We start from the raw sequence: 17,627 nt of genomic DNA on the forward strand, positions 1-17,627 counted from the left end.
TGTACATTTTTTTGAAGGTATTTTGTATTATTGTTGAAGTTTCCTACTATAGCATACACCTGTTTTGTGATAAATGGAACACTGTTTTTAGCATGTTACCTTTTCTGTAAGTTATGGGGTTTTTCTGTTGGTTTTAATCCCTTTCTCTTTCAAAAGTTCTTTTGATCTCTTCAGGAAACTGTACTAGCACCTTATGTGGTTCTTGCTTATTTTTAGGAGCAATCAGTACAGATACCTTCCAGCCCTCTACCAGAGCAAAGTTCCATACCTCTCCTGTTTGCTTGCACAGCTAGTGCCAAAACAGTGGTGGCTAATCCACTGCTACATCTTGGTAACTTAACTCATGATATTTTACATGCCATAATAAACCTTGATTCTCCACCTCATCCAGATACTCAGAACAACAAGGTGTGTATATTTTTTTTTATAGTTGTTTGAATTTGTTGTTAGTGTCACTTCCAGTTTGCTGAAGTCAAGAATCTTTCTGACAACATGAGAACTATCTGGTGAACCTAACAAGTAATAAAACTATGCCAAAATAAATGTCTACTGATTATTACTTACTGTTGAGATGCTGAGCATCTGGTTCAGCAAGCTGAAGTGAACTGGCCTTAGGAATGGATATTTGTCCAAGATGACATCTGTTACTGAAGACATGTACTACACTGTTAGTGTCACATTTGTCTTTATGATGATGCAGTCATTACTTTTGTTATATTAATGCCAAACCCTGCATTTCAGTCATAGACCTAGGTAAAATTAAGTTCTGAAGTATGAAAACTGGTTGTCAGGAAAGAACAGTAAACTCAAGACATTTTTTTGTGGAACAATTTATATAATCATATAGTAAAATATAGTCTGGGTTTTTAAGTTATGTTTTTGTAAGATTTATTCTGTATTTAACTTTGGATTGGAAACAAAAGTGTTATGTTAAATATTTCCTGGAGTTTTGTATGCGTTGGGTCCGAAATAATGCTTGCTTTTACTAGGGATCTCTAGAGAACATGCAAGAATTGCTCAATTCCTAGTCTCTGCTTTATTTAAGAGGGAACACAAATAAATATAATAAGCTCTTTTTTTTTAACTGTGCCTTTTGTTCAACAGGTTCTGTAGCTCTTTATGTAAGTTTTTGTGATACATTGAGAAGTATCAGCTATGATAAAAAAAATGATCAGTGTGATACTAAGTTGTATGTGTGCCTGAGAGCTGCACAAAAATTGATTCAAAACTGCAATTTTTTTCATTCTAAAGCAAATCTTTTGAGTTCTGAAACAGCATATTGCTACTTTGTAGAATGTAGAATCACTTAAGAGCGTTGTACAGAGATTAAATATGTTACTGTTTCTTAATTTAAAACATTGCAGCTAAAGCTGATCTGAAATAATGAGTTGATGGAGTGCATGAGTACTTCCTAATCCCTTTCATAGCAAAGTGAATTGATTTATATGAAATTATTTCTGAAGAGAAGATGACTTTATAAGTAATTTTTTCCAAAAGTGCTTGTATCTTCCATATTCAGCGCTTGTCACATTCACAAGTCTCTGTACATGAAAGGCTATGTTACCACTGTTCATCTTGGGTATAATATGTTCTGTAAATTTTGTTTTGCAGATATATGTAATACATACCTTAGCAGCATCCCTCTCTGCTTGCATCTACCAATGTCTTTGTGATGGCCACAGCTACAGGTAAAGATCTATGAAAAGTACTTTTCAGAGGATATTTGACAGTTTTGCTGTTGTGATGGTATACTAGACAGTGCACCAGAATATCTAGAAAGGGCTGTCATGTGAACAGAGTTGTTTTTTTTTGTTTTGGGGTTTTTTTTTTTTTTTTTTTGGTAAATACAACATCCCACTTTTCTGTTTCACAGCTCATTTCAAGCAAATCAGTTCACTGGAACAGTGTATCAGACAGTGCTATTAACTCAGCGCCATTCTCTAAGAACAACAAGCTTAGAAGAAACAATGACTCCCAATACATCACCTTCTCAGTGGCCAGGTATCTAGAGTTGATTTGTTTCTTTCCTCTTAAGGAAAACAAAGTTGTCTGGATCCACTGTAAGAGCATGTAGCTATGCTCTGTACTTTCTAGTAGTAGTTGTAACAGCTGTAAGGTAAAAATATGTTACTACAATAAAACTTTATCTTGATTTTTGAAAAGCTGTAAGCTAACAATTCTGATTATTCACTAAGTCAATTTGATTTAGACTGCTTTCTCTGTCTAAAAAACTTCAGTGTTGGGGCTCTAGTACAGGTCAAGAAGGATGAAGTATTGTCCTGTGCTCTGCTTGCTCCATCTGCAGGCAACAAATCAGTATCACCATCATTCTACTTTCTTACTCTTGAAAAGGATTTGAAAGGCTGTCTTAGTGTACTCCGTCAATATACAACTTTTGAACTAACTTGAAACTATTAACAGTGAGAAATTTTTATTGAATTACGTTTTTTTGTAGCCTTAAAACTCACACAGGACATGAGGTAATTCTTAACGTATGCTGGCATCTATGCTAATGAAGGTACACTGGTCACACTGGTAGTGTAAGCTATGGAGTACATGTCTGTATGAAGTTCTGTTTACAACACTAACTTCAATGTAAGCTTGTCCCATATGGGATTTGATTTTTTTCAATAAGAAAATGTCACAGAAAAAAAATTTAGAGAGCTTCAAGTAGTCTTTGTGTTTAATGCTAGACTGTTTTTGATTTTCCACAAAACCTGTCACTGAATCTGCAGATATTCAAGAGAAAACAGATTGAATCTGCTTTGTCCTTATTTCATTAATTGCAGAGTGAAGTTTATAATGAATGAAAAAAGGGGTTGTTAGTGTCTATGCTTGTAGGTAACATCACCTTGAACTGATTTCTCTTTTTTTAATGAATTCATATGCTTTATGAGCAAATGTGAGTGTATGACATGAAACAGAATTCTTTGGCCAATGTTATTTGTGTTTTCATTTATGTGCAGAAAGTGACACAGTTGAACCCACAACGGAAACTCTACACCTTTTTATAGGAGCATAAGAACACTACAAGATGTTTAGTACTAAGCGGAAAAACATTGTGTCACAATATGTAGTTCAAGGTGATACCCATGATTTTTCAGTTGGTTTTACCACTGTAAAGTGAGGATATTTCAATATCAAGTGTTATGCTGGAGTTACAAACACCACAGTGAAAGAAACACCACAGCAAAGTCAATGAGCAGATTAGTGGTTTTATTTTAAGATTTGAATGCTGTGTATTGAATGTACTGTGAGGCACTGGATTAAAAGTAGGGAGTAAAAAGCTAACCTTTTGCCGAAGGAAGTGAGGAGCCAGAAAAAAGAGAGCTTGAGACATTGGAGAAGAAAGATTCATGTCAGTAATGTAACTGAATGTATCACAGAGGTTCGGTACCAAGGAGTGGAATTACAGCTGCCCAGTGTTTTATTTAAGATGTATCCCAAAAATTGAGTGGTTTTTTTCGTGGTCTTTCCTCTGTTAGTCTTGAAAAGTTTGTATGTATTTCTTTAACTGTTAGTTCAAAATGTGAAGCTGAAAAGCTATAATGAAGTGTTAAAAATAAATAGCATGGTACTGTCTCTTGGAGTTTTCAGTTTTCTCTAAAACTTAAAATTTTTCTACATTTAGAAGGTACTAAATAATAATTAGAAGGTATAAAATACCCATGATAATCCAGAGTATGTTCATACAAACATATATGGTTTTTTTTTTCTTCTTCTTTTTTTTTTCTTTTTTAAATTTATAAACAGGAATAACAGCTCTAATACGTCTCTTGAATTCTACTGGTGAGGAAGCTCAGCCAGGTCTCACAGTTTTACTTTGTGAAATTCTAACTGCAGTCTACCTAAGTCTGTTCATCCATGGCCTAGCAACACATTCTAGCAATGAATTGTACAGAATTATGGCTCATCCACTGAACAACAAAATGTGGTCTGCTATCTTTGGAGGTGGAGCACATACACCCAGCAGAGGACAACTCCAATTAAAGACAAAAACTGGTTAGTTAATTGTTTTACTTACATTTATGATCTGGATTGTTTAAGAAAATGATGTGACTACTGAAAGCTTTAGAGTAATTACTTTAAATAGTTTTTGTTCAGTAATAATTCAATATATTGTTAGATGTTCAAAGAAAAACAAGGATCCAAAATTATTAGCATAAGTAGTGTGCAAAAGAGAGTAGTAAGCAGAAGGGAATGTTATTGAAATAGAGTTTCGTATTAGCACAACTGCTGTGATGTGAGGGAGTGAAGTTCATCTTAAAGAGAAAATTTTCAGTACTGTTACAGCCTAGTTTAAAAGTTAATTTTAAAGCTTTCCAGTTCTCTAATAACAGGAATATATTCCTATTTTACAAATACAGTATGTTTTCTCTCTTTGGCAGGTAGGCACTTTCCAATGCCTAGCCCACATCAGGTAGTAGTGTTCTCCATGGAATGTGTGGGGTTTTCCAAATCCCTTACTGCCTTCAGTACTCATAGTCCTACTAAATCTTCAGGCAAGATACCAGATTTAGTACTAGACTTCATGTACTAGTACTAGACATGCAGTTTGCTATGTGTGATTTCTTTGCACATGTAGAAAGACAGAAAAACTTCTGTTTGCAAGCCATGACATCAAATTTTAAAGCAAAGTTTTGTAATTAAAGAAGCAGTGGAATTGGGCCTTTTTAAAAAAGATAATTGGCAGTGCTGTTGTACTCTTGCTATACGTCCTTTGAAATCAATATTATGTATAAAATGACTGTGACCATGGTTTGAAAGGATCAGAAGTGTTTCATATCTTTGTTGGACAGCTGCTTGTTTTGCTTTTTGAATATAAGCATTACCATGCATGTGAATTTCTAAGTGTTCATTCTAGATGTTACAAAGAGAAAGTATCTTGTTGATATTCAATTTGCATAGTCTGAGAACTTTTTAGGAAAGCAAACAACCTTAAAGTTTTAAATTCAGATGATTATAAATTATGTTGAGGTCCAGAATGAATTCTCTAATGCTCTTCTTTTTGAAACAGATTTGTAGTTTGTTATTTAGTTGGACTTCTGTAAAACTAAGAGCAACAATCCTGGAGGTTACCTAAATTTTTGAAAGGAAGATTTTTTTAAAGATAAGATTGCTTAACCTATGTTGACTGTACATCACTTCTGAATCTCTATCAAATATAACTTTAACTATGTTTTTATTGATATTAGAGGTAAGTTACATATAAAATGTCTTACCTTTCATTTAAGGAAAATGTCTGTTTAAATACAGAGTTTGTCGGACATGTAGAAAATTATTTTCAAGACTAGAGCTTCTTAATTACCGAGTTAATATTCTAGATTTGACCAGTTTTCTTTGTGGTATTGAATAAATATTTCTCATTGTCATTTTGTTAAGGTAATTGCATTGCCATATCAGAATTTTTGGATGGCATGCTCGCTTTTGCTGGCAATTCTAAATTTCCTAGATGTTGGTAACCGTATACTGAGGCCCGTTACTGCTGCTGCTTCTACTGTTTTTAATTGTTTTTACTTAGAATTGTATTCTGAAATGTATACTAAATGCTTGTCTACTGGATGTTTTTCTTAAAATGAATGCTGGCTATCTGAATTAGTAAAAACTATTGCTGGAAAAATAAAGAAGCTGAAACTCAAAATTTAAGGGAAGAAGGGATCTTTTTAAACACTAGTTTGTAAGGATCATTAAACATGGGGAAATAGGGAGTTATGGAGTCTCCATCTTTGGCATTATTCAAAACCTGAACAAACTAGGCCATTACCTAAGTCATCTCTTTACTGAGTAAGGAGTTGGATCAGGTCTTCTCTTTCAGCTTGCATAGTTCTAGGATTCTGTAGGTCTGTTATTAGTTTTTAATGATTGCTTATCTAGGGCAAATTGGTGTGAAAGAATTTTGGAAAACATTCTTTCTCTGTCACTTTAAAAAAAAAAAAAAGAAAAAAAAGAGTCAGAAATGAACACCAAGAAATAAGTGAAATGCTTGTTCCAATCAGCGGTGGCACATTCTTCCATAATATGATTTAGACTTTGTATAGCTTCCCGTTTTGATATCCATAACTAGATTTTCTGCCTCATTTTTAGATTTTTTGTGAAGTGTTTTCACTCTCAAATAGAGATCAAAACGTAAAAATTCTTTAGGCTAAAAATTCCAGTATAATGACGCTGTATGTTCAGTATGTCTTCTCCACTCTCCAGTCCTTTGGCACTTTATCTGAATGTGGATGTCAATCTTCAAGTTTCAAGCTTGTTTTAAGAGTTTATAGTGCTATGTATAGTGCTGACCAAGTTATGTGATTTCTCTTTCTGCTCTTTGCTTTAGTTTGCTTGAGCATATAATAGGTTTGGATGTAACATCCTTTAAATAAATATGATCACATTAGGCACAAACTAAAAAACAGAAAGCCAAAAAATAGTTCCTGATAGTCTTGTGAAATCCTGACCTCTGTCAGGAATTAGTTTTTCAAATAAACTTTTGGTTTATTGCCTATTTTACAGTAAAAATACTATAGTAGTTTGTATGCTTTTTAGAATTCTGCCTGACCTATTATACTCTCCGGATAATTTTCCTTGTTTTGTAGTTGCAGCAAATGATTTTGACAAAGTGGGTTAGCATTTAAGAATTTACATTGTGTCTTAAAATTGTGGATAAGTTTTGTTTTCAAAGAGGCAATTAGCATCTAAATAACCTTACTATTGCTTATAGTAGATATTTTCAGAATCATACTTACCATGTAGTTTCTCTTCAAAACTGCCTTAGAAAACTTTTGTAATCAAGTCTGTATAGAAATGGTAAGTTCTCTACAATCTAGGAGGTTCTTAAAGAAAAGTTTGAGTTTTGCTTTGACAGACATCATAATTTCATTTAATATATTCATTTATTCTGTGGTACAAGAGTAAATTAAACGGAAAACTACTTCCTAGACTTGAATATTTTACAAGTATATTTTCTAGACTCATTTTGGGTTTCAGATATAGAAAGTAAAAAATCTCATAGTACTTGACTGTTGAGTTATATTTCTCCACTGATTGTTTTAACTTGCCAAGCACTTAAAGTTTTAAAACAAATATTAGTTCTGAGTGCTTTGGTAGAGAGAAATGATAAACCATGGGCTCTTTCTATGGTGAGTTTTGCTTAACATGCATAGGTTTTGAGAAATAGATGCTTTGATAATAAGGATGTGCACATAAAATGTTTCCAGATTATGGAGGTGCAGTCCTGCTCTCAGGTCTTACTTGGTATTTCTCTTGTTAGATCGTCTGAATTATTTTGTAGTCTTCAGTTGCTCTCCACAAATGGTTATTCATGACCTCCTAGAAAACATATTGCCATTAGAACTTTTATTAATGTCTAAGTTCAGAGTAACAGAGCATCTAAACAAACCTTAGTGTTTGGACATGTTTTGCTTAGGCTATTATGAAGGAAAACCAAACCCTTAGAAGTCTTCCATTTAACTGCTTACTATACCTACTGTGAGGTAGGTTTCATCTAGAATCTAAAACAACGAAAACAAAACTTGTGTTAGTACTACTGCGAACTAGAAACTTTCTGCCTCAGACTAGATCCAACAGTGCTATATGTCTGCTTCTCAATTTCACTAGTAAAACTTCTTCATATTTGGACTTTGTTCCAGGAGTAACTTAATCTCAGAATAGATAACAGGGTACAGATTCCTCAAGATTTAAAGCCTTCCATCTTGTGTAAGGACCTACATACATCATCCACGCCAAACTACTGCAATCTTGTTAGTAATACCGACTTTGACATCAAAGTGAGAATAATTGCCTTGAGTTCCAGCTCAAAATTAGAGACTGCAATGCTGGACACATTTTCTTAAAGTGCTTTGGAGTACTGAGTATTTTAATTATTTGTGTGGCTCCTCTCTTCTGTATTAAAGTCTTGGTCTTGTCACTATTACTGTCTTCTTAGTTATGTCAGCCATTAAAACAGATTAGCAGTTTGACTTGAAGGGTTTGCACAATGAATTGTGGAGTTACTTTGGCTCAACAGAAGGAGCCTTAGATGATCAGAACAGGGCATCCCAACCAAGTTTGTGTATGTCACCAAATATTTGTTGTGCTTACCAAATTTTTTGAGGGGTTCCCATTCGTTGTTTATTGAAATACCCACAAAGTAAATAATGTCTTCAGAAACATCTGAGAGTTTAATATGTCCTTACTTTGAGCTTTTAAGTGAATCACTCACTACTCATTAAATGGTGCATAAATACAACACAGAATTTGGTCTTGTATATGTATAGTAATCAAACTGCAGCTTAGAGAACTCTATTGCAATAGCTATAGCTGAGTGCTAATTCATTAGATTCATCACCTTGGCCACATAAGCTATTACCTGTCAATAAGCAAATTATCATGTGGAAAACATCAGTTTGCAACCTTGCAAAACGCAAGTTGTTTTTAGGTTTGAAATAAAAATGTCCAACAGTGTAGACTTTAACCAGTCTAGTTGAGTTTCATACCTTCCCAAAAATAACAGAAATCTGTGTAGGGTGTTACAGTTATTAAAAATATTCAAGGTGTGATTTGAAATCATGTGTCTGTCATTCCACTCTGTTCTGGGCTTCTGGATACTTGTTGATACCCGCAATTACTTTTGTAAGAGGAGGGTTCTGTAACTTTACATTTTAAATTTAATGAAAGCTTGCATTTTACTTAGGGTGCTGAGGTGTTGATGCTTCATACCTGCACACAGTCTTCAGTCAAACACAGTAACTCTGACTTGTATTTTTTTTTTTTTTTTTTTTAAATTGAGTTACATCTGTCTTTTAGCTCTTCCTGGGAAGATGGAAGGGAGGTAACATGGACAGCAGGTCTTTTGAATACCATTGCATGTGATCTTGACAGAAATAGAAGCATTTTCCTTATCTGAAATATTGTGTTGTTCTTGGAAAATAACAGAAATTTTAAATTCTTCTTATAAATAAAATAAGACCAAAGATAAATGTTTTGAATGTAAGAAACGTATAAAACAATTTTAAGGAGAAATATATGAAAAATCTGAAAGTGATGGTTGACTCTGAAAGTGTGTAATTGATGATCTGAAGTCTTAAATGACAGTCATCTGTAAATCAATTAAGAAATTCATTTAAAATACTGTAAGAAAGCAAAAAAGAAAAAAGTAATTGGCCATAGTAGTATATATTTCAAACCATTTAGATAGTTGTGCTTTCATTTACCTTAAACACTGATTTTTTTTTTTAACGTCTCACTAGCAATATTCTTAAAATTACAAAGAATGATTAATTGGAATTTAAAAAACCCTACTTTTTCAAGCGTTTCAAGCAAAGCATTTGCTTTTTAAATTCTGCTTAGAAAAACAACTTGCAAGCTTATACTTACTTATTTCTGTATCATGCAGCACTCGCTCCTTATTTCATGCCTAGTGATTTTATTTTTAAGCAGTTGCTAAAAAGTCAGTGATGCATGTGCATGCTCTTTCTTAACCGATAAGCTTTAAATAATAAAATGAAAATGCATTGTATGCAGCTTTTGTATTTGCAACTTTTAGTACAGGTAAGTGGATTTCAAATAATATTTGAAAGAGGAAAAAAACATAACTATCATACAGTACAGTAGTACAACAAAAACTGTTACAGTATCCCAGTTTCCAGGAGAAAGATGAGATGTTTTCTTCAGCTTTTAAGAATCTCTACATAAATCATTATATAGTTTCTATTTTTGAAAGACCTTGGAAAACCATGGATTTTCTGTTCAAAAAATGATCAGAAATTATGAAAAAAGGCCATCAGCCACTGCGAACAGAGACTTTACCCATTTGAAAAAGACTTGTAGTTGTGAGGTACAAAAATCCCCAAAGTTGTGTTTTGGGTTTTTTTTAAATCAACTTTAATCTTACCTCCCCCAGGTTTTACATTTGGCTCAGTTTCTGTTATGAATATGTAAGTTTTACATGTATAACTTTTCTTAAATGACCAGTGTTTTTCTTTTGTCCAGAGTGCTAGACTTACTGATTTCAAATGGTTGGAGTACTCATAAGGGTTTTGAAGGAAATAATCTTTCAAACATCTACCAAGGCTCCAATTCTCCTGTGGACAAAACATGTAAACAACAGCAAAAAAGGGGGTGTAACAAATACTTGTCTGTGTTCACTGCAGGCATACTTAAGGATGCTGGCCTTTTTGTGCCACCCGCAGCTTTACTAAGAGGGGAAAGTAATTTCAGAAGCTTCAGTGGAAGTTATTTTCATGAGCCTTTGATAGCTGAAGAACAGAAGGAAAACTACAGGAATAAAGCACCCTTTTGCATTCATGATGTTAGTGTTAATTTGTCCTTGCAGCCAGTCTGGCCCAACATGCAGATGTTTAAACTCAGTGATGGGGATATCTGATCTCCAGGTTAGCTCTTTTAGCCTGCAGATTGACTTTCTTGAAACCTGTTTATTACTACTATTATGTCAACGAAAGATTCAAATCTTAAGGCAACCCAAATTCCCCTTTATTTAAGAGTTGTTTAGATGAGGTATTTTGTGATTATCTACCTAGTCTTACGATTGCTCTGTGCAAAAAAACCCTACACTTAATTAAACAAGAAGCAACCAAGGTTTTCTGTACTCCACTGCTTTTTTTTCCCCACTTCACTTTTACTCTACACCACTTTATTTTTTTTTAAGTGCATTTGATGGTTACTTTGGCTAATGTCATAGTGTCCAAACCTTAACTGGAAAAAGGAGGCTTTGAAATGCTGAAGAAAAAATGAATATGTTCAGTACTTGGTTAAATTGGTATTGAAAGTTTTTGAGACTTCAAAAGGCAGTTTAAAAAATTGGCTCAGTTTTCATCTTTGTTTTACCTAAGTCTTTAACCAGATCAATTGTTTCACTATAGAAACTAATCTCCATGCATTGCATGTATCTAACTTTAAAATAAACCCCAGATTTTATAATCAAGTAGGAAATGGATTCAAGTCCGTTTTGTCTGTAATGGAAAATGAATGAAAGCCACTACATTATATCAGACCTTCAAATATGGTTCTTTTCTCCCTCCTCCCACTTTGGAAGTTGTCTGGAGAGTCAGAACGCTAACTTACTGCCCAGGGACAGAAAGGCGGTATTGATGTACCATTCATCTACCAAGAACCTGGATTATTTCAGGTTATCAGATGGCTAAGTGAGCCTCTCTTTAAGTAAGCTGTTACTTTTTCCATATTTGTGACGTTAATACTTCTCAATTGACAAGAAAATAAGGGATCTGAAATGAGGCTTGCTCATTCAATCATTTATTATATAACTACATTAAGATATTTCTGATAACTTGGATAAGCTATTTCCTTGAATAGAGTAATCATCAGGAATGTTTAGTTCAAATACATTATTTATAGGCACTTACTCTGAAAATTGATGTTGGAGGAAGTGAGAGGATCCATCAACTCCTAGGACTTCCAGCTGGACAAATTGTCAAAACAGATTTATCGGAGTTGTATGGTTTTTAAAAAGTATAGACCTCCCCTGGAATGAGACATGGAGTTTTAACTTGGGAGTAGGAATGGCAAGCTTAGGTATTTATACTGTGTGTCCTGAAAGACAAGATTCTTCTCTTGTCTTAAAGAACAAATATAATCGGTATTCAGTAGTGCTTATTAGAGTAATTTAGTCATCTTTCTTGCAGGAAGAAGACTTCTGATGCAGTTACTGTGTACTCTGCTATTCTGTATTATTTGTACTGTTTTTCCCCTTCTGGTGTCCTAGTTATGTATTAGTTTTGCACATGAGGATTAACATTCTCTATGCTTATGTGCTCCAGAAGTGTTAATATAAAATTCTGAAAACTTGGGAAAGATTTTTACTTTCTATTATAAATCCCTATGAAAAGTGATAGGGAGACGGAACAAACAGTTGAAAGCAACATACTGTATTTTCTTTCTCAGTAGATTATGGCGAGAAACAACAAAAACGCTACAGACTTTCATCAAAAACCTCTCCAAAAGAGACTTCTCAGTTTCCTGCATTGCCATTGGTAGACCAAGAATCTGCATCTCACAAAGAAAGATTCATTCCCCCTGAGCTTAGCATCTGGGATTATTTCATTGCAAAGGTGATTTTTTTTTTTTTTTCCCTGTTAAGACAGTTAAGTATCTTCTGTGTGTTCTGGAATGCTAATTAGTTATAAATTTAGATGCATGATAGAAGTTGCCTGTTTTTATTACTCAGAAGTAGCTTTTTGTAAAACATTGCATATACGTATTTTGGAAATAGGTCTCTTAAAAGCTGTTGTTATTAAATTAATTTGTTTTTAGATAATGATATGAACAAAACATGTTTTTACAGTTGCAGAGTACAAATGTATAGGTAATCACAGATCACCTGTTTAAATGAACAAGCAAATGTGAGAAACTTTCATTTCACCCATTTGAAGTAGATGATTAAATGTGTGTGTTTACTAGAAATCAAATTACATTGCCTTCTGTCAAGTCTTCTGTGACAGATCTTTCTGTGTAGAATGTTACATAATTGTATGACATTAAGGCACATTTCTATATCAAGTATTAGCCATATCAGAAGAAAAAGTAGTATTTTTGTAGCAAGGATAAAAAATTAATTGCATATACTGAATAACATAGTAGGACACAGTGGACTTATGTCGTGGTTTAGGCCCATCAGGGAACAAAGACCACGATTAGCCTCAAGTACCTAAGAGGCTGAGAATTGCTCAAGGGCAGGGAGGGCTTAATTGCCGCTTAAGGTTCAGGACAAAACAGACCAGGCTACTCGGTTTGGGGAAGAAAACAGAAAATAATTTAATGCAACATCAACTAAAACATACCCCCCCAAAAAAACCCCAAAACATAACCAAAACGAAACAACACAGAGTAATACATCAATGGAAAGTCCAACCAGCCTTTTTAAGAACACCTTCCCGCCACACCTCCCCTCTTCCCGGGCTCAGAGCCCTGATCCCGGGGTTTTTACCTTGCCCCCCCCTGAACGGTTCGGGGGGGGGGCAGGCAGTGGAGGTCTCAGTCAGTCTGCTCCCAATAGCTTCTGCCGTTTGTCCCTCCTCAGGATGGGTGAACTCCACACCAGTCCTCCCTGCGAGTCCGTGGGGTAACTCACACACACGGCAGCCCTGCACGGGCTGCTCCGACGTGCACCCATTCCAAAGGCTGCAACTCCTCTCTGCCTCTCGTGTGGGGCTGCTCTGCGGCGTGCAGGCTCTCCAACACGGCCTGGGCCATGGCCGTCTCCCCACACAGTCCCTCGCCCGTCCGGGCTCACTCACATGGAGCTGCTGGTGGCTCTCAGTCCTGCCACGGATCTCCACAGGTTTCAGGGGCACAGCTTGCATTCTCGCCACGGCTTGCAGAAGGGTCTCCGGTCTACTGCTCCTCCTTCCTTCCTCCTCTCTCTGGCTGAAGGGTCCACGTGGCCGCCTCCATCTTGTATCACCCATACACCTCCTGCCTCACATTTCAAATTCCCGTCCCCTAAATAGTGATGGCAGAGGCGCCAGATTGGCCCAGCCGGGCTGGAGGTGGGTCTGAACCCAGGAGCCGGGGGAGAGTCCGCAAACTCTTTACCGGGTCTTCACTGCAACCCGCTCCCTCTGTTATTAAGCCAAAAGCTGCTCCTTGCTAAACCAGAACAACTTATCATAAATATTGAAATCTGTAGAGAAGAGGATAGGGTTTTCCTGCTCCTTAGTCCTCTGAGCCCTTGAAAGAACTAAAGAGAAAATGTTACAGTGGTTTTGGTTTCTTTCTGACAAATAATGAGCCTACGTCCTACATGTGGCTTCATATATGTAATGAAAATAAAAGAAAGTAAGAATTAGAAAACTCTCAGTATTTTAGTTTTTAGCATTAGTATTTTCAGTGTTGTAAAAAATAGTTAAGCTCTTCATGTATGCAATGGACATGGACAGTTACCTTTTTCATGAAGTAGAAACTCCCAAGTGTTACTGAATTGGATAAATGACATGTCTGCTTTTTTATTTAAAAAAAAGTGTTATCATGATGTGTTTTTAAAAAGGTAATTTAAATGATATCTGGAAGATAATTAATATTGTTTACATTTTCAGCCTTTTCTTCCATCGCAAAGTAGAGTAGACTATGATTCAGAAGAGAGTCAGGAAAGTGGCGAAGATGATGATGTTGATGGAGATGTGTTTTCATCAAATTCATATAATCAAGAGCATTCTAACTCAAATTCATACAGGTAAATAAGTCTTTAGAATGCAAGAGGTTCTGCAATGGCTAGACTTGAGTTTCTGGCCTTTTAGTTTTGAGATAGTACATGCAGTATTTGGTATTTTGTAGAAGTGCATTATCTGGACTTGGTTAATTTTTCACAACAGTTGTTTTACTCATTGTATTAATACATGATGTGGTGAATTTTTAATTCAAAGTATCTGTAATGTTCTAAAATACTGTTTGTAGTTTTTAGCATCTTATAGTGAAGACTTAAAGCTCCACATTTAAATCCTAATTGTGATTAAGTGAAAAAAAATATTTTCCTATTAGTAAATTACTTATTAGTGCTTTCTTGTTAGTTGGTCACTGATGAGATTGGCAATGGTTCAGCTGGTACTTCACAATTTGAAGATTTTCTACTCTTTGGCTGGACATGATCTTTCAGGTAACAAGCAGCAGAGTTGTCTTTTTCATATTTAATAACCATATTTAAAATAAGTAATCAAATAATATTTATGTTGTTGCTTTTAGTTCAAAGTTTGTACTACTTCTGTTATCTTTTAATCATTTTGTTACTGTATATTTATGAATAACATCAATGGGTGAGTAGAATTTGCTCACTGATTAGCAGAAGTCTTAGGATACTTAGCTTTTAGTTTGCATCTTAGTCGTACAAGAATGTTTACAATATTTATTTCTTGGTGGAAACACTTGATTTTTTGTAACTCAAGTTTGTTCCTACACCTTGTTTCATAGAATCATGGAATGATTTGTATTAAAGGGACCTTCAAAGATGATCTAGTCCAGTCTTGCCCCCTCCTACCCCACCCTTACTTCCCTGTTGTCACAAACTTGGGTTGTTCAAAGTCTCATGTGACTTCAACCATGATTAGTACCAGGATGGAGCATCTACAACTGCTCTATCAGCCTGTTCCAGTATCTCTATCATCATCGTAAGAAAATGTCTGTTTTATATCGGATCTAAATCTACTCTCTTTTAGTTTAAAATCATTACCCTTTGTCCCAGTCCTACAGGCCTTGGTAAAAAGTCTCTTTCTGTCTTTTCTGTAAGTCCCTTGAAAGACTGCAATAAGGTCTACCCAGACTTCCTCTTCTCCTGGCTGAACAAAGCCAATTGTCCAGTTTTTTTTTGTTAGGAGAGATGTCCCATTCCTCTGACTGTTTTTCTGGCCCTCCTCTGGAGCCCCTGCAACAGGTCCATGTATTTCTTGTACTGAGTGCCTAAGAGATGGATGAGGTGGGTTTTAAGACTACTGATGAGATCTCGTGAGAACATGTCACCTCCCTTGCCCTACTGGCCATGCTTCTTTTTGTACAGCCATGGATGTAGTTGGCTTTCTGGGCTGCAAGCACACATAGTTAGCACATGTCTAAATTTTCATCCACTTGTACCCCAAGTCTTCCTCTGCAGAGATGCTCTCAATCCATTCATCCCTCAGCCGGCATTGGTACTGGGGATTACCCTGGCCCAGACCAGGATCTTACACTTTTCCTTGTAATTCATGACGTTCGCATGGGCCCACTCCTTAAGCATGTCAGAGTACCACTGAATGGCATCCCTTCCTTATAGCAAGTCAACTGAATCACTTACCATGCATCTGCATGCATCTTGAGGGATACCTCCTACTACTTATCTCCATTTGGACATTGAGCCAGTGACTGCAGCTCTTTGGATACAGTCATTCAGCCAATTTCTTGTCAATTGACTCTCCATCCATCAAATCCATATCACTCCCAATTTAAAGGTAGGAATGCTGTGTGGGACTGTGTCAAAGGCCTTACTGAAGTCAAAAGTAGAGGACATTAATTGCTTTTCCTTTGCCTGCCAGTGCTGTCAATCTGTTCCATAATGCCACCAGATTAGTCAGGCATGATTTGTCCTTTGTGAAGCTGCATTGGCTTTCTTTCATCACCTGCCTGTTGTCAGTATACTTCGAGATATCTTCCAGGAGGATCTCTTCAGTGGTATTTAATTTCTGTCAGCACTGGAGAGGTCTGTTTCTCTATTTAGCAATCATAGCACAAAGCAGTTTGTCTTTTTATAATTGCAAATAGCAAATTGAGGTTTAAGAAGAGCTTAAGTTCAGAGATATTTGAAATATATATCAGCCCTTAGCTGTGGAATTATTTTGTCAAGGTTACAATGGAGGGGGAAGGTTTTTTTATTATTACTTACTTGTCTTTCTAGAGCTTCCTGTTAGCTCCCCATTATGCCACGCAGTACTGAAAACTCTGCAGCGCTGGGAACAAGTTCTTCTCCGACGACTCGAGCTATATGGGGGTCCACCTCAACATTATATTTCAGTTCATGCTTCTGAAGATGCTCTAACTGCTGGCCCTGCAATACTTCGCCATAAAACTTTGCTTGAGCCTACAAACACTCCATTCAGGTAAGCGGTAATTTCTGTCAGCACTGACTATAATATCTTTATCAAACATTATGGTGTTAGTACATGTGATAGACCATAACTATAACAATATAGTGCTAGTTTCTAGATTTGCTCTAATCCATTTTTGAAGTTATGGGTACACATCAGAATTCATACAACTCTGGCCCAAAGCAAGATCATATAAAACAATCAAAAGCTTCTAATTTTTTAAGATAATTTATTGAAGTTTAATATACTGATTTTGAGTGAAAAAAACTATGGTTGACAATAAAATAAAGAACAAATTTGCTGGAAGAGGTAAAGGATGAATGGCAAGGAATTGAATAAATGTCCCACTTTTGGAGAGAATGAAATTACTTTCTTACCAATATATTTTCATAAAATCAGAAAGAAATATTTGCTGTTTATAATATTTATGTAGTTGTGACTCCACATAGTTGCATGTTCAAACAAAGCGTGCTCAATTTCTTAAATTATCACTTTTAAAATAAATCTATCACCTATGGTTGCGGAGTAGAATATCTCACAATTATCACACTTAGTTCTAGTAACTTGAGTTGACTTAAAAGGAGCAGCTTAACCTGTGTCTGTAGCCTGACATTAATTTAAAATTATTATTTAAAGAGATCCAGGATTTGATGGGTTTTGTCCTGCTATAAATAGCAGCCATATTCATATTAGGAGTTATGCTTAAGCAAATTGTTTCTACTGATAAGCACAAACTTTTGAAGTCAGGTAAGATTCTGCAGTCCTTCGAGTTTTGTTATGAAGAGCCACAGTTTGAGATGTTACTCAGCTGATGACATGTTCCTAGCAGGTAGTGTTAGTCATTCACTTTCCTTGTGATGGAAGCACTTATTAAAAATGTTACACATTGTGAAGAACAAGGTGGACTAATAAATAATCTGAATACTGACTTATTATTTTTCTTACTTGTCCCAAAGTAAGGGGTGAAAATGCTACATATTCTTTTCTTTCTTTTGTATCTTCTCTCATTCATAGGTTTGTGAGGAGGATGGTACCACAGTGCATCCAAATAGGTCTTGTACG

The 17,627-nt window shown here is 35.6% G+C and overlaps 1 protein-coding gene across 8 annotated transcripts in view; it reads left to right on the plus strand.

The window, feature by feature from the left end:
• The window catches only part of DMXL1 (Dmx like 1), an 85,964-nt gene that overhangs the window by 51,145 nt on the left and 17,192 nt on the right, over positions 1-17,627 (plus strand). For 6 of the 8 annotated variants that reach the window (XM_062018979.1, XM_062018983.1, XM_062018982.1 and 3 more), the window contains 8 exons: positions 217-408; positions 1,612-1,688; positions 1,874-2,001; positions 3,754-4,002; positions 11,905-12,071; positions 14,055-14,191; positions 14,526-14,611; positions 16,376-16,577. In XM_062018979.1, the coding sequence (XP_061874963.1) occupies positions 217-408; positions 1,612-1,688; positions 1,874-2,001; positions 3,754-4,002; positions 11,905-12,071; positions 14,055-14,191; positions 14,526-14,611; positions 16,376-16,577 (1,238 nt within the window). Of the gene's footprint in view, positions 1-216; positions 409-1,611; positions 1,689-1,873; positions 2,002-3,753; positions 4,003-11,904; positions 12,072-14,054; positions 14,192-14,525; positions 14,612-16,375; positions 16,578-17,627 lie in introns of those variants that run through there. The other 2 variants (XM_062018980.1, XM_062018987.1) reach the window with 2 other exon arrangements.

The sequence above is a fragment of the Colius striatus genome, chromosome Z (assembly GCF_028858725.1).
Source record: "Colius striatus isolate bColStr4 chromosome Z, bColStr4.1.hap1, whole genome shotgun sequence".
In the NCBI taxonomy this organism is placed as follows: Eukaryota; Metazoa; Chordata; class Aves; order Coliiformes; family Coliidae; genus Colius; species Colius striatus.